Genomic DNA, 21,923 nt, shown 5'->3' with positions numbered 1-21,923 from the left:
GAGAAAAATCCTGAAGTTTTCCTCAAAAACTTTCATTTCTTTTCGACTGATGAAAGAAAGACATGAACATCTTGGATGACACGGGGGTGAGTAAATTATCAGGAAATTTTTATTCTGGAAGTGAACTACTCCTTTGAATTAAAATGAATATATCAATTTAAAAATAATAATAATAATAATAATAATAATAATTAAAAGAACAAATAATCAGAGCAGAAACAGAACATTTAATATCTTGCCAAACCTTTTTACGGTCAGCCTCCAGAGACAAACGGTAAGCTTCATCCTGTTCTCTCTTGACCATTTCTCTGGCTTCACGCTCATCCTGAGGGGAAAAAAACTTCATGTCATTAACTAATCAACTAAATCATCTAAAACCAGAAAAACAATGTTTCATTTCTGAAATGAATATGACTATTAATATTTACAATTTTCCAAAACTGGATATAAACAAAAATTTATTTTCATACATTTAAGACAGAAATAATAATAATAATTAAAATGTTTAAATAAGTAAGTAAACACCAGAGTCAGAATTTGATAAATTGGATTTATTTTTGGAGCTGTATGAATAAGATTTTGTGCTATTTTTAGGTTACTAATTGGAAAAGCAAGTAGACACTCACCATGAGAACTAATTTGTTTGTAATTTACTAATGCATTAAAATGCATTTTTCTAGTGGTCTTAGATTTATTTTTATTATCTACATCCTATACCAGCTATCCAATAAGAGCATGTCTCTCCAGATAACAATCCCACTGAATCTTTGACGTATAAGATGGTTCCTCGTCATTGTCAGCAGTAATGGCCACATACTGAATACTATTGTATTGTCGGACACACTAACTGGGGACGACTGAAAGAGTATCTTATAGAAGTGAATGCATGGAGTTCCTCTACATACAATGGACGGGTTCTTTTATTATTGTGAGTGTGTGTGTGTGTGTGTGTGGATCCTGTTTGTTAAGACCCAGCTGCAGGTCTACCTGCTGAGACTGAAGACTGTGAATAACTACTGTTGCTTTTGTGCAGTCAGGCTCGTGCGATTGTCTGCGGCCGCTTTTAAGACTAAGGGTCTTTTCTCCTGGCTGGACTTTGTGTGGAAATGTGAAAGAGTTGTGACTACACAGAGCAGAGGAGAAGAAAAGGAAGGATAGAGGAGAGAAAGGAGGGATAGAGCACAGAGGCTGATCAAAGGAGAGATACATCCTCAAATTCTATTCAAACAAGCTGTAAAAGAGTGTGTGAAAACCATGTTGTGGTATAGGAAGAGTCTGTGGGTCTCTATTGGTAAAGTCAGAACACTGAAACAATTCAGGTGAATCGGGATTACAAACAACTGGATCTTTTATCTGAGGGCTGGAAATAAGAACAAATATATACCGACTTTTCCAAACACATTGTGCTTTTGAAGAACAGCTCATATGAGGCAAAATCTTTCAAAAGGACTTTCAAAAGCCAGTGTTATAATAAAGCAATTAGTCATGAGAGGCCATGTTTTACAATGAATTTGCCATAGATAAGTGCTGTTAGATACAATGCATGTCAATAAAAATATCTTAATCAAGGTTAAAAATGTAATGGCCTCTCACATCTTACTGGGTCCATGAAATGGTGAAAACAAACTTATTATGGCACAAGTAGCTATGCTTACAGCAGGTATTACAGATCATTATCCTAACTGCAAATAAAACTGTGAATATCCTAAGCAAAGCTAAATAAACCAAAAACAAAACAAAACAAAACAAAACAAAACAAAACAATCATGTTAAAAATGTAATGGCCTCTCACATCTTACTAAGTTTGTGAAATGGCGAAAGTAAATTTATAATGACAGAATAAGTAGCTAAATTTTTTAGCAGGTATTACAGATCATTATCCTAACTTCAAATAAAACTGCAAATATCCTAAGCATAAAATAAAATAAAATAAAATAAAATAAAATAAAATAAAATAAAATAAAATAAAATAAAATAAAATAAAATAAAATAAAATAAAACAAAGTAAAATAAAACAAAATAAAAAATAAAATAAAATAAAATAAAATAAAATAAAATACAATAAAATAAAATAAAAATGTTAAAAATGTAATGGCCTCTCACATCTTACAAAATTTGTGAAATGGCGAAAGTAAACTTATAATGACAGAATAAGTAGCTATTTTTTTCCAGCAGGCATTACAGATCATTATCCTAACTTTAAATAAATTGCAAATATCCTAAATAATAAAATAAAATAAAATAAAATAAAATTAAATTAAATTAAATTAAATTAAATTAAATAAAATTAAATAAAATTAAATAAAATTAAATAAAATTAAATTAAATAAAGACGTTAAAAATGCAATGGCCTCTCACATCTTACAAAGTTTGTGAAATGGCAAAAGTAAACTTATAATGACAAAATAAGTAGCTATTTTTCCAGCAGGTATTACAGATCATTATCCTAACTTCAAATAAATTGCAAATATCCTAAATAATAAAATAAAATAAAATTATTATGGCATGCCTACGTATAAAAACAAAATAAAATGAAACTAGACAAACAGATAAATAAATAAACAAATTAATTATTTAATAATAATTAATATTATTTATTATGCATCCTGTGAATACAACAAAAGAAAAAGATAAAGGCTAAGATGAAAATAATTAAACAGGGTGAGCAAAGAGTGTGAAAGCTTTCTCCCATGTTTTTTTCTCTCTATTACACTCTACATACAGTGAGTCAGTGCCATGACCTGTACTAGAGCTAATGGAGCAAGCGTATAACTATTTCACCCCTGACTGCACAACCTCAGGTCATGTCACTTAGACACACAGAGGAATGCTGGTGTGATCTTGGCGAATGAGTGTGTGCTGTCTGGGTTTGCCTGTTGATCCAGACAGTATATGTAAGGAGCCCACACAGACGGACAGACACACACAGGTCACTATGAGTCACCTGACTGTAAGGGGTAGGGACGACACACACACAGGGACATTTCAGTTAAGGACTTTAAAGGGCAAACCTAAACTGCCTCAAATGGCAGGCTGTTAGTGGTGGCACAACAACAAATGCTTTCAAACACTCCCACACATTTCTAAGGTGGCTCACTCATTTGTGTACAAACACAAGGTTAACAAAGGCTTTGGATTGAAGCGTCACACCCAAGATTTGAAATGAGCTGTAATCACCAGCAGTTCACCTATCTTCACTTCAACCATAGTTCACCCAAAATTGAGAATTCTGTCATTAATTACTCACCCTCATGTTGTTCATCTTCAAAACACAAATTAAGACATTTTTGATGAAATCCAAGAGCTTTCTGACCCTGCATAGACAGCAACGCAGTGATAACATGGACTATTTTAACAATGTCCTTACTAACTTTTTGGGCCTTGATCGTTGCGTTGCTGTCTATGCAGGGTCAGAAAGCTCTCGGATTTAATCAAAAATATCTTAATTTGATGCGATTCATACCAAAGATGAATGAAGGTCTTACGGTTTTGGAACGGCATGATGGTGAGTAATTAATGACAGAATTTTTATTTTTGGGTAAACTATTGCTTTAAATAAGTCAATGATACAATACTTTGACCATTCAGAAACATTTATAGTCTGATGAAACAGTTTTTTTTTTGTTGCTGAATCAACATTAAGCACAACACATGTAGTTAAAACACAAACAAATTAAGCTCTTTTTGTTGTTGTTGACTCAACAAAACATTTAAAGCAAAGTGTTTAATGAAGAAATAACTCTTTGATTCTTACTGAATCAAAAAACAGTCAGTACAGATACTGTAAAATGAAATTCCAGAACTTTTAAAGACTTTTCAAGCACTGTTACTCAGGATCTCTTTTATCAAACATTGTCTTCTCTTTCAATTTCTAAAAACAAAAACAAAAAACTAATAAAACAAAATGGCAAAAATAAAGTGAAGCACGTGCAAATATTATTACTAAAGGATTACAACGTTTACTACACTTTTACTATAGTAAATCCACGGTTAATTTGTATTTGCATATATTTTTCTTTGTTTTGTTCTTATAACTGTACTGCCTTAATAGTTTGCTGTTTTTTACTGTTTAAGAAATAAGAAACGGATAAAAAGATTCACGAAACCGCTCAGAAGTCCTCATCTGAAAAAAAGATTTGCCATACGCAAATGATTCGCAAACCCACACCAAAGTCCTGATATGAATTAAACAATTCATGATCCGCGCTCCGAAGTTCTGATCTAAAGCAAAAGATTTAAGATCAACGCTCCCAATCAGAATAATGATTCGCAAATCATTTGACTTAGATCAGGACTTCAAATCGCGTATCGCAAATTATTTGATTCAGATCGGAAATTCACGTATTGCAAATTATTTGATTTAGATTGGGACTTCAAATCACGAATCGTGAATCATTTGATCTGAATCATTCAATTCATGGAATGATTCACAAACCTGTTTTGATATAAATTAAATGATTTGCAATACACAAAGTCCTGATCTAAATCAAATGATTCACGATATATAATTTGAGGCCCGATCTAAGTTAAATGATTTGCGTAACCCGCTCCGAAGTCCCGATCTAAATCAAATGATTCACGATATGCGAGATGAAGTCCCAATCTGAAACAAATGATTCACAATATTTAGTGAAATTCATCTTCGAAATAGTGAATCATTTTGCGACGCTACGGTTTAACTGATTCAGAGTTTCGAAAAACTCCATTTCACTCATCACTGCGTGCTTTTAAAATCATTACAAGCCATGCTGAAATTTGAAAATGAATGACTCTTTTAATTTGATCTGGTTTTTGCTAGTGAATCACTTATAATGAATGATCAAACTCATGAGTTTGAATCAGTCGGATCGGTTCCAGCGTAAATGACTTAATTTGGTTCATCTGTTCCTCTTTTCACATCTTCAGCCATGTTCTACATGACACTGTTAGTACTACTATATGCGTTTATAGAGAAAATTAAACACTTAAACACTCTTGGATACATTGTCTTTCAGTATTTCATGCGCTTTTCAAGTACCTCTTTAGGAATATTGCCATTTTCAAGGGTTTATAGGCCTTAAATTTCAAAAAGTCAAACTGAAGTACTTTAAGCACCTTGTATGATGCCTGATCATGAATGAAACCCTTTTTGATGTCGTTGACTCAAATAAATTCAAAGCAAACAGGGTTTAATTAATGAAGAAATTACTTTTGAATCGATTCTTTTTGTTGAATCAAAAACAGTCAACGCAACTAGTTCAGTCCAACTCACAAACAAATGTCTGTTTTTTTCTGAAACAAAAATATTCAGCACAAACAGCGTAGTCTAATTCATGAAAAATTACTCTTTTGAACAGTTTATCTTTCTGAGCAAGACCTTTGAATTAATCATTTAAAACTCAATAGTATAGTTTAAATATAACTGAAATCAAATTAACACGAAATCAAGATGAAATTAACCAAAATTGAATTGAATTGTGTATTGATAAAGATCCCTAAAGAATAAATATCACAGTTCTACATTTTTGAGTAAACTACATCTTTCATTTCCACCCCAAAACTGTTTCCGTTCAGTGAACAGAAAATGAATGAAAATCTTGTTGCTTCACTCTCCAGCTAAGGGCCAAATGTGTGAACTACATAAAGTGCAAAATATCTCCTCTGCGTTTCCTCTGGCACCTCACTAACCCCTTCTCCCTGTTTGTGTCCGTTCACATCACATTTTCTTCACAGCCAAACAGATTACAGCCATTAATTGCCACGAGGAGCAAACCACCAAGACGCTTCCAGCTGAAATCCATCAACGTGTCAGAGTTATTCAAGCGCTCTGACTGAGGGAAGCAGAAATTTCACAGCCTAATGGATCTAATGGAACAGATACAAATCGAAAAATAACGTTTTTAACGAAACTTATTAACCGCGTCCGGGAAACCAGCCCTAATAGCAGAACAAGACTGAACAAATCACCTGGAGTCTAGAAGAAGTGTCGTTCTCATACTAATACAATGGCAAGGACTATGACAATTATGACATGGCATGAATATTTTCTGTTGCTTTTCGTGATCGATAATTCAAAGCATCCCACGCAGGGGTGCGAACAGAACAGAGAATGCTGGGACGAGGCAATAAATGTCATGACTTATCAAATCATCGAGCCAATGTGCCTCAGGGGGACAGTAACCTGTGTTTGCTGTCTGAATATTTCCCAGCTAACCACAGACGTTCACATTAACACACACAGGTGAAGAAAGATGACTAATTAGCTCAACGCAAGGAAGTGTGGACAGACCTGTCATGACATGTAACAAAAACATTAATAATTAGTGTTTTTAATTAGGCAGGAAGTTAATGTCCTCTTGAAGGTTGCCACTTCTAGGGATAACCTTTCAGATATGCTACTTAAAAACGTTTTCAATTCATTTGAACAGATGGACACATCTCATTTCAGCTCTTTGTAAGCACGTTTGTTTGCAGACCTAGCATTGATTTCAACAATCACATACCGCATGCAGACATGACACACCAAAATCGCATCCTGCCAGCTTTGTGTCGGCTTCACAAGCACAGGCCACCGCAAGCTTACATTACACAATTGTGCTTTTTCTTCCACGTTTTGTCTGAAACCCAGACGCAGGCGGAGTGTCTATTCTTACCCCTGTGTGATGGGCCGACTCATATGAGTCAGACAATGAGTGGTCATCTGCCCCAACATGCCCCTTTTTGTGGCCTAAAAATAAGACTTTGAATCTGCCTAATAAAGTGTCTGGTTACAAATAGCGTGCATTGCAGAATGTTTATATTGTCACAATACATTGTGGGATTGATTTCCCCACAAAAGATGCCATGCAGCGCTATCTTAGATTTGGCCAAACGGCGGAATAATTAAGTTGCCTATTTTTGCTTTTGGTGTGCGCCAATGTGGCCTTATAATGCTGCCTATGAAGAGAGCTCATCTTTGATCTCACCTCATCTTTGATGTCTTCTTGCTGTTGTGCTGTGAAGATCTCCATGGCTCCCATGAGTCTCATCATAAGTTCATCCACTGTTGTGTTGCCTTCATCACAAACAGAACATAGACAACAATCAGACTGTAGCAGACAACAAATTTTGAGGTTTGTCATACTTTTACTATGCATCTCAAAATGTTTGAAATTATTATGAACACAAACTAATGCTAAAAAGAGATACAAGACAAATACAGGAAATGCAGTTTCTTGTTTGCCAATTTAATAGTTAATGAAATATTTTTGTTTTTATTAACAAAGTAATTATGCATTATTGTAAAATTAAATAATGATTTATGTAAATACTTAATAATTAATATTTCTTATTGTTTAATATTATTAATATATGTATATACACACACACATACATATATGAAGTGTACAAAAATACACTAATATAATAAAGTAATTATGTATATATATATTAAATTATGCATATAATGATGTATGTAAATATTTAATAATTCATATTTATTATTGTTTAATATTATTAATTCATTATATATATATATATATATATATATATATGAAGTGTACAAAAATACACTAATATAATAAAGTAATTATGTATATAATTATGTATATAATTATATATATATATATATATATATATATAAATAATTATGCATATAATGATGTATGTAAATATTTAATAATTCATATTTATTATTGTTTAATATTATTAATTCATTATATATATATATATATATATATATATATGAACAAAAATACACTAATATAATACAAATAAATAAAAAAAAATATATATTATAATAAACAAAAATAAACAATATTTTGAACAGTAAGATTGTTTATGTTTTTTTTAAAAGAAGTCTCTTCTGGTCATCAAGCCTGCACTTATTTGATCCAAAGTACAGCAAAAACAGTAACCTTTTTAAAATATTTTTACTATTTAAATAACTGTTTTCTATTAGAAAACATTTTATGGGGGGATGATAGAAATTTATACTTTTATTTAGCAAAGATGCTTTAAATTGATTAAAAGTAATGATAAAGATTTTAATTTCAGATATATGCTGTTCTTCTGAACTTTCTATTCATCAAAAGAAACTAGAAAAAATTCTTATGTCTTCAACATAATTATAATAAATGTTTTCTGAGAAGCAAATCAGAATATTACTATGATTTCTGAAGGATCATGTGACTGGAGTAATGATGCTAAAAATGTAGCTTTGAAATCACAGGAATAAATTACATTATAAAATATATTCAAATAGAAAACAGTTACTTTAAATAGTAAAAATATGTCATGATTTTACTGTTTTTGCTGTACTTTGGGTCAAATAAATACAGGCTTGGTGAGAAGAAAAGACTTGAAAACATTAAAAATCTTACTGTTCAAAAACTTTTGACTGGAAGTGTACACATATTTAACACATAATGAAATAATATGAATCATGTATAAATCTTATATAAATCATATAAATCTATCTGGTCTCAAACTTTTTGGTAACACTAAGTACATTAAATTAATTACAAATGTTATGCAGTTTTGATCAGATAGGCATTACGTAAGGTCTGCTAAACTATTTTATTTGCAGTTCATTTAGATGTATATTTTACCTTGAATGACATTTAAAACTTCATTTGATGTCCGTTTGCCCATGACAATTAAAAGTAATGGGAACTGGTCAGTCTTGTACGTCCGAATGGTCTGTGCAACAACACTGCCAAAGTGCCTTGTGCACATCGTGAGTAGTCTAGAAAGAGAGTGAGAGAGAAGAAAGAAAGAGAGAGAGTCAGTAATTTAAGTGGACAGTGGACAGACAGCCAGTGAAACTTCCCTGAACAATCACTGAGCTTAATAAGAGTACACAGCTCATCATATTAACAGACTTTAAAACCAATTCTGCTCTCCGCTCAGAGGATGGTCCTTCTCCAAACACTCCCCCGGTCTGAATTAGTATTCCGCTCCCGCCGCACCGAATTTGATAGGGCAGAGAGGATTTCTTATTCCATTACAAAGACAGAACTTTAAATTAACGTTTCGCTGAAGGAAAAGGGTAGCAGGCAGACTCAGAGAGCTCGCAGTAAATGTCATAATATTAATGAATTGCTATAGAGCGAATGCAAATATAGATTAGCTTCTCTTCTTTTAATAACATCGGCTTTAATAACTGGAAAGTAAAATAGAGGAGAGATGGAACACACTAGAGTGAGGGGCCATGACCAGCGTGGGAGGGAAGAAAAGAAAAATTGGAGATTTTTTCACATCTAATTTCACCCTATTATCAGAGAACTATGAAAAAGTTGCATCAGAGGAGATGAGTGAGCACTTCTTGGACTCTAGGTACAGCTGAAGTCAAAAGTTTACATACACCTTGCAGAATCTGCAAAATGTTAATTATTTTTTCAAAATAAGAGGAATCATGCAAAATGCATGTTAGTTTTTATTTAGTACCGACCTGAATAAGATATTTCACATAAACAATGCTTGAATATAGTGCACAAGAGAAAATAAGTTGAATTTATAAAAATGACTCTGTTCAAAAGTTTACATACAGTTGATTCTTAATACTATGTTGTTACCTGAATGATTCACAGCTGTGTTTTTTTCGTTTAGTGACAGCTGTTCATGAGTCCCTTGTTTGTCCTAAACAGTTAAACTGCCCGCTGTTCTTTGGAAAAGTCCCTCAGGTGCCACAGATTCTTTGGTTTTTCAGCATTTTTGTGTATTTGAACCCTTTCCAACAGTGACTGTATGATTTTGAGATCCATCTTTTCACACTGAGGACAACTGAGGAACTCATATGCAACTTTTACAGAAGGTTCAAACACTCACTGATGCTTCAGAAAGAAAAACAATGCATTAAGAGCTAGGGTTGAAAACTTTTGGAACTTGAAGATTAGGTTCAATTTAAAATTTTTTCAAAAGTTTTCAACGGAATGAGGATGTGTACTTTTTTCTTATTTTGCCTAAATATCACATTTTTTCATTTAGTACTGCCCTTCAGACGCTACAAAAGATAGTTACATGTTCCCCAGAAGACAAAATAAGTTAAATTTACCTTACTCTTCAAGTTCCAAAAGTTTTCAACCCCTGGCTCTTAATGCATTTTGTTTCCTTCTGAAGCATCAGTGAGTGTTTGAACCTTTTGTAATAGTTGCATATGAGTTTCTCAGTTGTCCTCAGTGTAAAAAGACGGATCTCAAAACCATACTGTCATTGTTGGAAAGGGTTCAAATACACAAAAATTCTCTGAAACATAGTGGTGTGCTCACCAAGGCCTCAATGTGACAACTCAGTTCAATTTTATTGTTAAGCTCTATTTTATAAACTTAGCATACTAAAAATAGAGTGCTACACGGTTAACTAAGAAGACAACAGGCTTCTGTGTAACTTGTAGTGTAGTATTACAGATGACTAGATTCCACTGAGCTGTTTCACTGCCAAAAAAAATTAAACATCATACAAATAACACTTGTGTTTCCAGAGGTCCCATCAGGCATTGCAGTTGGCAGTTCATTGTCACATCAGTGATGCGTAAAGAAATCTTGAAGAATGTTAAGAGTTTTCAAAGGACCTCAGGGGAGTTATTTTTGATTTTCTAGTTAGTAACACCAGGTGTTTCAAGCGTCTCGTCAAGGACGGCTTTGTAATTGGAGTGACAAGCTCTCGTCCCCTTCTCAACCCTCGCTCAAGTCACACACTCTTGAGTGTGTGAACCGTAATACTTCCCCACTGCCTGAACCGACAGAGGTGTGGCACAGTATCAGACCATCTGCTGAGGCCACAGGGCGTGCACTGCTCTATGACTGTTTCCCTGAGAAAACAGTTTCTCGATCACAATGATCATGATACTAAAACTATGCATTGATCTTCAATGACACTATTGCACATCAACAACAAACAACAGAATTCAGAGTTTTTAAATACTTCTGTTGTTTACATCATACCAAAAATAGATTTGTACACTGTCTTCTCTCTATTAAAAAGTAATACAGTCAAACCAAAAATTATACAGACACCAGATATAATTTGTGTTTTTTTTTTTTTTTTTTTTTGCTGGGTGCAGGACGCTATAGTTCATTTATGTAAGTGAGTATAACAAAATAAAGTAAACTGTGACATATTATACCCAAAAATTCTTACAGTGAACTACCAGTAAAATTGATAATTTGTGAACAAAAATTATTCAGACACTTTGACCTGACTATGTTTTGCTTAAGTGTTTTTTCTCTAATTGCTAATTTGAACTTTTACATCACAGACTGAACAAAATTAAGCATCGCTTGGTAACTGTTTAACAACATGTTGACAGTCGTGTAAACATTGTCATACTAACAGTTGTCTGAATTTTTGTTTGATTGTAATGCATTACATACCTTTCTATCAAAGTTATCTGACATTATCAAGATGAATTTGTTCTGACACAGTTTAACTCAAAGTTCTTGTCATATTTTACTACCATTTTCTAAACTATAGCGAATAAACTGTGATAATGTGAGAAATGTTGAAGGTGTCTGAATAAACTTTGGTTTGACTGTATATTTAAAATACTTTTATACTTCAAATACTTCATATCACTCAGAATTACTGATAAAAACCATAATTAAATTTTATTTGGAGTACTACTTGTGTACAATACACATTTCATAATATTAAGCCTAAAATGTGTTTTAAAGTCACTGTTGATGAAGACTATGATTTTTGAATAATATTGGTCTTTAAATGCAAGATATTTAAAGTGCACTTCAAGTATACTTTCAATAGCTCTACTTTAGCATAGTCAACTATACTTCAGTATATTTTTAGTCGGACTTCAGCACTACTTCCACACAATTAAAGTGCATTTAGTCAGTTTTGGTAGCCTCATGGTTTGTGCGCCGACATATACAGCGCAACTGCGCTAATGGTGACCCAAATTAAATTCCCGTCTTGAGGCCCTGTGCCGATCCCACTCTCCTCTCTCTACCCAGTATTTTCCTGTCATCTCTCCACTGTCCTGTCTGAATAATAAAGTAACAAAAAGCCCAAAAATATAACTAAAAAAAAAATAAAATAAAGTGCATTTAGCAGATTTTAAGCATCAGTTTAGTACACTAAAAGTACAATTACGTACAAGTTACATACAAGTTTTATTACGTACATAAATATCTAAATGTATTTGTAGTATATGTAGCATGAAATACATCAGGGTTTGTTGAGATACTGTAAAATGAAATTCCAGAACTTTCAAAGACTACTTTTTTTATTTTCAAGGACTTCAATCAGAGATCTCACTTACGCCTTCTATTTCAAATAAAAAAAAATAAATAAATATATAAAAATATACTAATAAAAAAAATTGCAAAAATAAAGCACATGCAAAGCATTACTACTAAAGTATTACAAAGTATACTACACTTTTGCTATAGTAAAATCACGGTAAATTTATTTAAGGGATTTGTTTTTGTGTATACTTTCATTTTTCTTTGTTTTTTTTTTATTACTGTGCTGTCTTAAAGGTTTGATGTTTTCTACTGTTTAAGAAAAATAAAATCAGAAAAAAAGATTTGCGAAATCGCTCTGTATTCCTGATCTGAAACAAATTCTCTGCAAACCCACACCGAAGTCCCAATCTGAATCAAATGATTCTCAATCTGCAATTTGAAGTCCCGATCTGAATCAAATGATTCACAATCCGAAATCTGTTGTCCCGATCTGAATCAAATGCTTTGCGCTCCGAAGTTTCGTTCTAAAGCAAAATATTCACAAATCCACTCCGAAGTTCCGATCTAAATCAAATGATTTGCGATCCACGCTCTGAACTTCTGATCTAAAGCAAAAGGTTTGCGAACTCACTCTGAAGTTCCAATCTAAAGTTTTATTACATGCATAAATATCTAAATGTATTTGTAGTAAACAGCATGAAATAAATCAGGGTTCGTTGAGATACTGTAAAATGAAATTCCAGGACTGAAAAAAAAAATTTTTTTTTTTTTTTTTTTAAGGACTTCAATCAGAGATATTGAAAGATTTGCGAACCGCTCCAAAGTTTATGGGATTATTTTTGTGCCAATAAGAATGAACGTAACTTTATAAAACTGAACGTAACTTTCCAATAAACGATCAAAAATATGCCACTGCAAAAGAAGAAAAACACAATGAAAATGAAAAAATGAACTCAGTCGCACGAATGCTCTTCAAATATGCTTCATTCTTTGTTAATGATTTTCAAAGAATCGTTTTCGCGAATCATGGATTCTGAATGCGTTGCCACAACTTTCGCTTACGCTTCGCAAATTTTCGTTTGCTGTTTTGGCACAAACCTCTCGTGGGGGCGGGCTTAACAGCGATCTACTCTGATTGGCTAATGAGCTTTTGATGGACAGTTGCTCTCTGAACTGGAAGCACGGACGGTGACGTCAGTGGCGCAATACGTCGTGCTTTGTTTAAAGAAACTATCAGAACTGTTGCACACTGTACATGAATAAAACTTTTATCGATGTTATTGATTAACGTTACTTTAGCAACACGAACCTACTTCAAGCTGCCCTGAGGGACAAGCTGAGGTGGAAGATGATGCTGCTCCGTGTCTTTCCTGGGAGCTCATCTTTAGAAACTAAGAGACGACCATAGGTGAAATACTAATAACATTAATACTTAATATAAACAAAGCACGACGTCACACCGCAACAACTTTCCAATATGTGCGCCACTGACGTCACCGTCCGTGCTTCCAGGTCAGAGAGCAACTGTCCATCAAAAGCTCATTAGCCAATCAGAGTAGATCGCTGTTAAGCCCGCCCCCACGAGAGGTTTGTGCCAAAACAGCAAACGAAAATTTGCGAAGCGTAAGCGAAAGTTGTGGCAACGCATTCAGAATCCATGATTCGCGAAAACGATTCTTTGAAAATCATTAACAAAGAATGAAGCATATTTGAAGAGCATGTTAAATTCGTGCGACTGAGTTCATTTTTTCATTTTCATTGTGTTTTTCTTCTTTTGCAGTGGCATATTTTTGATCGTTTCTTGGAAAGTTACCTTCAGTTTAATAAAGTTACGTTCATTCTTATTGGCACAAAAATTATCCCATAAAAGTTCTGATCTAAATCAAATTATTCGTGCTCCGTGCTCCGCGCTCTGAAGTTCTGATCTAAATCAAATTATTCGTGCTCCGCGCTCTGAAGTTCTGATCTAAATTAAATGATTTGCCATCCAAGTTCTGAAATCCATCCATCATTTCAGATCAAGACTCGGAGCACGGATTGCAAATGATTTGACTTAGATCGGAACTTTGCATATTGCCAATCATTTTATTTGAATTCGCAAAATGATTTACAAACACATTCCAATTAAAATTAAATGATTCGCGTTACGCAAAGTTCGAATCTAAATCAAAAGATTTGCGACACGCAATGTGAAGTCCTGTTCTGAATCAAATGATTCGCAACACGCAATCTGATTTGAGTGCTTCGAAACAGAGAATAACTTTGTGATGCAATGAATTAACTGATCTGAAGTTTTGAAAAGCTCAGTTTCAACCATCACCATGTGCTTTTTCAAATTAAAATTCTTCTTCAAGTTAAAATTCGAAAATGAATGGCTCTTCTAATTTGATCTGGTTTTGCTAGTGAATCGCTTGAAATGAACGACTGAATTCAGGAGTTTGAATCAATCGGGGCTGTTCCGGCGTAAATGACTTGATTTGGTTCATCTGTTTCTCTTTTGCCATGTTTACACGACACTGTCAGTAATACTACTTGCTCAGATTGAAATAATGAAATAAGAGAAAAAAGTATGATGTTTTTTAAATTGCATGAATTTTAAAATACATTAATCAGGGTTCGTACAAGGTGCTTAAAGTACTTAAAGTACTTGAATTTGACTTTTTGAAATTTAAGGCCTGGAAAACCCTTGGAAATAGCAATATTCCTAAAGAGGTATTTGAAAAATGCTTCAATTATTGAAAGACAATGCATCTATGAAATAAGTGTAATCTTTTCATGCAAAATTCTATGTACTTTGTTTTCAAGACTTTCAAGAATAAACTGTATGAAGATGTTAGCTTCATTTCAAGATGGCAGTTATGGTGTATGAAGACGTATCCAAGATTGCGTCAGTAGAAACAGAGCATGCAGAATGAAAATCCTGGCCAGACCCTGATAAATGTATTTTAAATACATTTTAGTAAAAACTTTGTCTTTGCTAGAATGCACCGTCAAATTGTGACCTGCAGCTTTTTCTTACTTCTACCAGTAACAAAGAGCACCTGTAGCACCTGTGGGTGCTAATTACATTCACTCTAATTACATTAGGTCTCAGGATTAATGCACAATTATTCTGAGAGTCTATGTGATCGGTGTCAGCGATTAGCGATTCACAGGCTTCATTCACAGAGTTAGCTTTGAAAAACGCTGCCAGTCACCATCCACAATCACCAGTCAGCCGGGCCTGGCTCGGGAGCGTGAGAATGAGGTGTGTATGTGTGTATGAGTATGTCAGCGTATAAGGATGTGGGACTGTGTGTGTGTCTCTCTGTTCGCATTATGAATAGCCCCAGATGTTGCCCGCCTTTAATCTGTGGTAGAAAGGCTCAGCTGGGGCAAAAAGCAGAAGGGGAGGGAGAGGGGTATAGAGGCAAGGCTGGACTGAAGGAGCCCCTGCAGAAGCAGGTCACTAGCTGGTCTTTCTCTCCCCGTCCGCTCCGGAGGGAGGCCTTTAGGGTGAAGCCTACTGGAAGGAAAAGTAGAGGCCTGCTCAGAAGCAAAGCCTGCTGGGACCAATCAAGAATCCATCTGCTGCCTGACCAGCTTCTCCCTTTTTCTCTCTCTGTTCCTGTCTTTTTATGGCCTTCCATCTTCATTTTGCAAGCTCCATTTCTCCTGAAGCAATCTGGGATACCTCTTCGTACACCATAACTGCCATCTCGAAATGAAGACATTGAGTACATATTTGTACAATTTACTCTTGAACGTCTCTAAAACAAAGCACATTTCAAACAGGCCAGAATCTTAATGCTATTTAAGGTGCATGTTAGGTGCGAAAGTTGCATTTGCCCAACGACAAAATGTAAAACCTCTCTAACTGGTGTCCTGAAATGAAGACATTCTGTGGAGCGTGCTCTATGATGGCTGTGTGTCTAACTGACCCTTTAGCAGGGCAGATTAGTGCAGATTGCCCTACCGGGGCCTCAGTGAGCAAACACGACATCTTTTGTTAAAGCCCTCTATGAGGAGAGAGTCAGAAGAGGAGAGCGGGGGAAGGGAGGAATGCCTCTCATTAAGAGATCATCCATTTTGAGTGTGAAAATGCTTCCGATCCCCACCGTTCTGGATGGTTTGACTGCCATTGTGAGCGTATGTGATGAGAGAGATGAAAGGAAGGAACGTGCTAAACAGTGTTACCTGGCTTTATTAGCTTCTTTAGTAACGTCCCAGGCCCATGTGATGAAGTTCTGGCTGAGATATGACACTATGGAGTCTGCGCACATCATCTGAGAACAGAACACGTTACTGAGGACACTCTCGTCGTTGTGGAGGTAGATGGCCAGCAGTTTTCTCTGAATGACAGAAGAACACATATACATACAGTTAGGTATGGGCATCATATGGATTAGGATTCTAGATCTGATTTTAATACTTTTAAAGAAGAAAATGTGAAAACCCTCATGAGTCTGTAGCCAAATGAGGAAATCATTTCAGAAGAGAAAAAAAAAAACAACTCAAATACGTGCTACTAATCACACAGGTTCTAAACATACAACATTATAATAAAATAAAAAAAACATTACAATAAAGTAAAATGAATAATATAATATAATATAATATAATATATAAATATATTTTTGATATGAGTGTAAGTGGTATTTATGTAAAAATACACTTGTGGTCAAAATGCTGAATTTGCAAAATGTTGCTTTTTAACAAAATATGACCCTGGACCACAAAACCAGTCATGAGTAGCACCGGTATATATGCAGCAATAGCCAACAATACATTGTATGGGTCAAAATTATTAAGTGAAGATCAAGTTCTTTGAAGATATTCTGTACATTTTCTACCATAAATATATAAAAACATTTTTGATTAGTAATATGCATTGCTAAGAACATAATTTGGACAACTTTAAAGGCAATTTTCTCAATATTTAGATTTTTTGCATCCTCAGATTCCAAATTTTCAAATAGTTGTATCTGAGGCAAAAATGGCCCTTTCCTAACAAACCATACATCAATGAATTGACCCTTATGACTGGTTTTGTGGTCCCGGGTCTCAAATAATATTGATATATGTACATTTTTGACCACAACTGTATAAACACATACATATATACAGAGTTGGGTAGTAACTGATTACATGTAATCTGGATTATGTAATCAGATTCCAAAAAATAAGTACTTGGAATTAAAGTATATTACATTTTATAATGTCCATAATCAGATTGCAGTTACTTTTTTTTTAATTACATGATTACATATTATTCACACAATGGCAGTAATTCACTTATAATTTTATTATGATTCTCCGTAATTCATTATTTTTGTCTCTTTTTCCCTTTCTACAAAGTCTACTGTCACACCATTCAACTTTAACTATATTCACAATATAAAATGGCCATGCAAATGTCATGCAAATGTCATGTAAATAATTGTGTGATCAATATAAAAGATACACGCATTCGAAAAAAAATAAATAATCTGAAAGTGATCTAAAAAGTATTCAGAATGCATTACCTAAATGAGTAATCTAGTTTTCATCATGTAATCAGTAATGGATTACAATTTGTAATCTACCCAGCTCTCTCTCTCCAACACTGAACCACAAAACCAGTCATAGGGGTCAATTTTTTGTAATAAAAGCTGAATAAAAAAGCCTTCCATTGATGTATGGTTTGTTAGGATAGGACAATATCTGGCCAAGATACAACTACATGAAATTCTGGAATCTAAGGGTGCCAAAAAAAAAAAAAAAAAAAAAAAAAAAAAAAAAAAAAAAAAAAAAACAAAACAAAAAAAAAAAAAAAAGAAATATTGAGAAGATCAATATTATAGTTCTTAGCAATGCATATTACTAATCAAAAATTAAATTTTGATATATTTATGGTAGGAAATTTACAAAATATCTTCATGGAACATGATCTTTACTTAATATCCTAATGATTTTTTGCATAAAATAATACAATGTATTGCTGGCTGTTGCTAAAAATATACCCGTGTGACTTATGACTGGTTTTGTAGTACAGGGTCACATATATACTAATAGACTAGCAGTAAGGGAAGTATTTTAGTACGGTCTTCAGTTCACATCAGGAAAACAATGCACACTTGAGAACTGTTAAAAGAAAAAAATTCCAACTTCCAAATAGCTGCACTGAATAAAGAGAGACATTCAGCCATTTATAAACTAATGCCCACACAAGTCATTCCATCCCCACATCCAATTTGCAGGAAAAAAAAGCATGAAAACTGAAGCCTCAATGGCCATTTCACTACCTATGAAGCCAGAACCCATCTAATCCCGGCTCACTGATCCACCCTTATTTCATGATTCACCATCAGGCTTTCACAGAGCTTTAAGGCCACTAATGCTTCACCAGGGTCCACGAGTAGAAAAAGACAGCGAGTGCCCTCCCCGCAAACCCTGACAAAACAAACACCCAAACCAAATCAAACTGATGCAGGCTAAATCAAACTTTCCCTGAAAAACAAAAACCGAACAAATCACTTTATTTGTTTTGCATCAAATGCCAGTGCCCTCCTCCCATCGTCGCAGGTTAACACAGAAAGGCACCGCTGATGTCGACACACATCCAAATCCACAGATATTTACGTCGTCAGATGGACGGCGATCGCACGCATAACCCAGCAACTAATTAAAAAAAAAAAAAAAAAAAAACGGACACCGCCACAAACATGAAAGGTTTCGCCAGACAAGGCAGGGGAATAAAACCCACCGAATTACAGAACTCTGAACATTTCCTACAGTTCTGACCCCCCGACGGATCATCGAATGCAGCAGGAGGGATTTCTCAACAGTCCAACGGCGGAAAAACAGAAAGCAAAACGGGCATCAGCGTAGGAGAGAAAGTTGGGCTCTACGGAGGTGTGTATGGAGGGAGGACTGAAGGAGCGCTGCTGTGTTTGCACAGTGATTAAAGCTCTCGAATGAGCCGCACGGCCCCTGGCGGGAGAGAGCTCAGGCCTCTTTCACTAGCCCAATTCAAGGCCCTGAAAAGATTAAACACTCATGCTGGGTAGACAAGCAAATGGGACCTGGAGAGAGGGCGAGATTTTACCCGTCAAAAACTGAAAGGGGGGTGGATGAAAACGAGACATGAACTTTTCCACTCCTCTCTTGCAGTCTGTCCTAAAACTGACATGGCTGTTTCAGCACTGACTGAGCTGAACGAGCTGCGAAAACGTTTTGACCTTTTGAGGCCTCTAAGATTTCACTGAAGAGGTGGGGAGAAGCTACTCTCGCTAATAACAGTCTTTGGTCAGCTCCTTCGTTTCACGCCCCTCCATTACCCACAGTCCCTCCTCTCTACTTTCATCCCATTGTTTTCTCCTCCTTTCTTTCCCTCTTTTTTGTGGCGCTTTTCTTAGCTTGAAGAAATCAGCGCTTAGTCCAAATTACTGGGTCTGTTCTGGGGAAGAAACTGACCCAAAAGCTCTTTCTGTCACCTTGAGTCGTCCCCCACCTGCTCGGGATGAGAATCCTGAAACGGTGAGGAGGAAAGGGTAGAGGCGCGAGAGGAAGGAGAGGACAGAGAGGGAGGTGGGTAGAAGGAAAGAGAAAGCTGATCTGTCCTGTGAGTGGGACAGTACTAGCTTTCACACAGTAGAAAGTGCGGAATTCCCAGGCTAACTTTGGACATGTGAGTCAGTGTTGCAGTAGCAGGACCACAAAGCACGTTTATCTGCTTAGTGAAGGCTTATTCACACCAAGCATGTCTGTTTGGCATGAAAAACAGGGATGACAGGGTTTTAAAATGAAACAATGTATCACTTTGTTCTCGTTTACACAAATCTGTCATTACCTATTCAGATCCAAGTAATTTTTTAAAATGTATATAGATTTTTTTTTAACCTGATGTGAACAGGCCTTGAGATTTTGTTTACCTAACCAAGTGCTCAAGAGATGCTAACCACTTTGATTAAAGCATCTGCATTTAGTAAAAAGTGTCTTCCAAATGCACAGATTTCTTTCTAAATACAAAAACAACAACAAAAAAAATCATAGTTATTTTATCTATTAAAACAAAGCATTTCATACCCCCTTTAAAATAATAATAATAATAATAATAAAAAATAACAATAATCACAACGCAGTGCCACTACACAGGATTATGGTGAACAACTACTGTGCCTACAGGTATGTAGAGATCTTTGCTATATTGGTAAGTTAGCATAAAGGATAAAGCCAAATCTTATTTCATGATACAGTAATTTTATTTCACAACAATTATGTATATCATGACATAGTCATAAAGGACAACTACAATAAAACAAAAACACAAATTGAGTAAAGAAGGCCCTATGAAATCTGTTTTATTTTTTATTTCCATTTAAAATTTTCTAGACTTTATTTTAATGGTTACATTAAAAAAAAAAATATCAAAAAGCATGTCTAATTAACTGAAATCATAAAACTTGCAGAATTTAACAGCAATTTATTAAAAGTTTAACAAAAAAAAATACGCTTTTAAGGCCCTATGAAATGCGTTTTATTATTTTTCTCAAATTCAGTTTTGCTTGTGAATCTCTGTTTTCCATTAATTTTCCGGATTCTATTTTAATCGTTTTATTACATTTTAATAATCAAAAGCATGAATAATGAATTTATAAAGGATAATTAGATTTGATAAAGAATTAATTTTTTTTTAAGCTATTTATTTCTTTTTTTTTTCAGAAATATTGTGTTGTGGATCTACAATTTTCTGGTAAATAAATTCTGGTGAATATGTTTTTTTTTCTGGTAAATACTCCTTAAATATTGTTTTAATAGTATTTTTATTATTAGTAGTAGTACTATCTTTACATAACGCAATATATTAATATATTTCTGACTGTCCAGGTTAAACTGAACATTTATTTTGGCGGGTTGCTGTGAAGACCTTTAGAGTCTTCATTATATGACGATAGTTTTCCACAAAAGAAACAGTAAAATGCTCATGAAGTGACTCTCAGAGCAGTTGTAGAGATCATGTTCAGTTAAAGTACTCGCATATTGAGGCGGCAGAGGCTGAAAACACAGCGAGAGTCACACGTATGTGTGTATTAAACACAACTGCGCGTCTGCGCCATTCACTAACACAGACATGCAGAAATACGGCTCTTATTAAAATGCATTCTTAAAGTACTGGTACTAGTAAAATGCAGAATCGCACCAGTTTTAAAAGGAGGGTATCGTGATACTTTTTAAGTACTGGTAAATCGTGCAACACTATTACAACATGCACTGACCAGGCAAGATTACAGTGTTAGTTAATGTGAGTATAAAAACTGAAGCGAAATATTAAGCTGTGCAATCACAAAATATTCAAAGCTTATTCGAAGTTTCATTTCCTAAATAAAACGAATTAATCTTACTGTGAATGATTTATCTATGTTTTTTTTTTAACATTTTTTAATCGTAATTTTTAATCAAAATGCTATTTCGAGTATTTTCAAGTCAGCTGAAACCCCACCTTTTTTGTTTTTTTTTTTCCGATTGCAAGCTCGCAAGAACTGCCTCCATCCAATCAACAACTAAAGAACAGAACCAAGGCACTTGCCCTACGTTTTTTTCCCCAGTAATCTACTTCAGAAAAGATCGGTTGCTACTTCCATTATATTGTCATTTCAATAATCAGCTATCAAAAAAGATTTTGGACCAATGAGATTTCATTGTGGGCGGAGCTACCAGCATAACACTGCAGAAACAGAAATAAAGCGAGTGGCAAAATGTCCTGCTAATGATATTAACTTTACGTTATGCAGTTGAGGTCAAAAG

The 21,923-nt window shown here is 34.5% G+C and overlaps 1 protein-coding gene across 2 annotated transcripts in view; it reads right to left on the bottom strand.

Moving 5' to 3' along the window:
* Nucleotides 1-21,923, bottom strand: part of faf1 (Fas (TNFRSF6) associated factor 1) — a 98,341-nt gene that overhangs the window by 18,124 nt on the left and 58,294 nt on the right. For both annotated transcript variants that reach the window (XM_051117132.1, XM_051117133.1), the window contains exons 13-16: nucleotides 16,335-16,489; nucleotides 8,568-8,704; nucleotides 6,945-7,033; nucleotides 245-325 (exon numbers count right to left, since the gene is read on the bottom strand). In XM_051117132.1, coding sequence (XP_050973089.1) covers nucleotides 245-325; nucleotides 6,945-7,033; nucleotides 8,568-8,704; nucleotides 16,335-16,489 — 462 coding nt within the window. The remainder of the gene's footprint in view (nucleotides 1-244; nucleotides 326-6,944; nucleotides 7,034-8,567; nucleotides 8,705-16,334; nucleotides 16,490-21,923) is intronic.

This window comes from Labeo rohita, chromosome 8 (genome assembly GCF_022985175.1).
Source record: "Labeo rohita strain BAU-BD-2019 chromosome 8, IGBB_LRoh.1.0, whole genome shotgun sequence".
NCBI classification, from domain to species: domain Eukaryota; kingdom Metazoa; phylum Chordata; class Actinopteri; order Cypriniformes; family Cyprinidae; genus Labeo; species Labeo rohita.
Note: the sequence above shows the minus strand (reverse complement) of the source record. Positions and strands in the feature narration are given on the sequence as shown.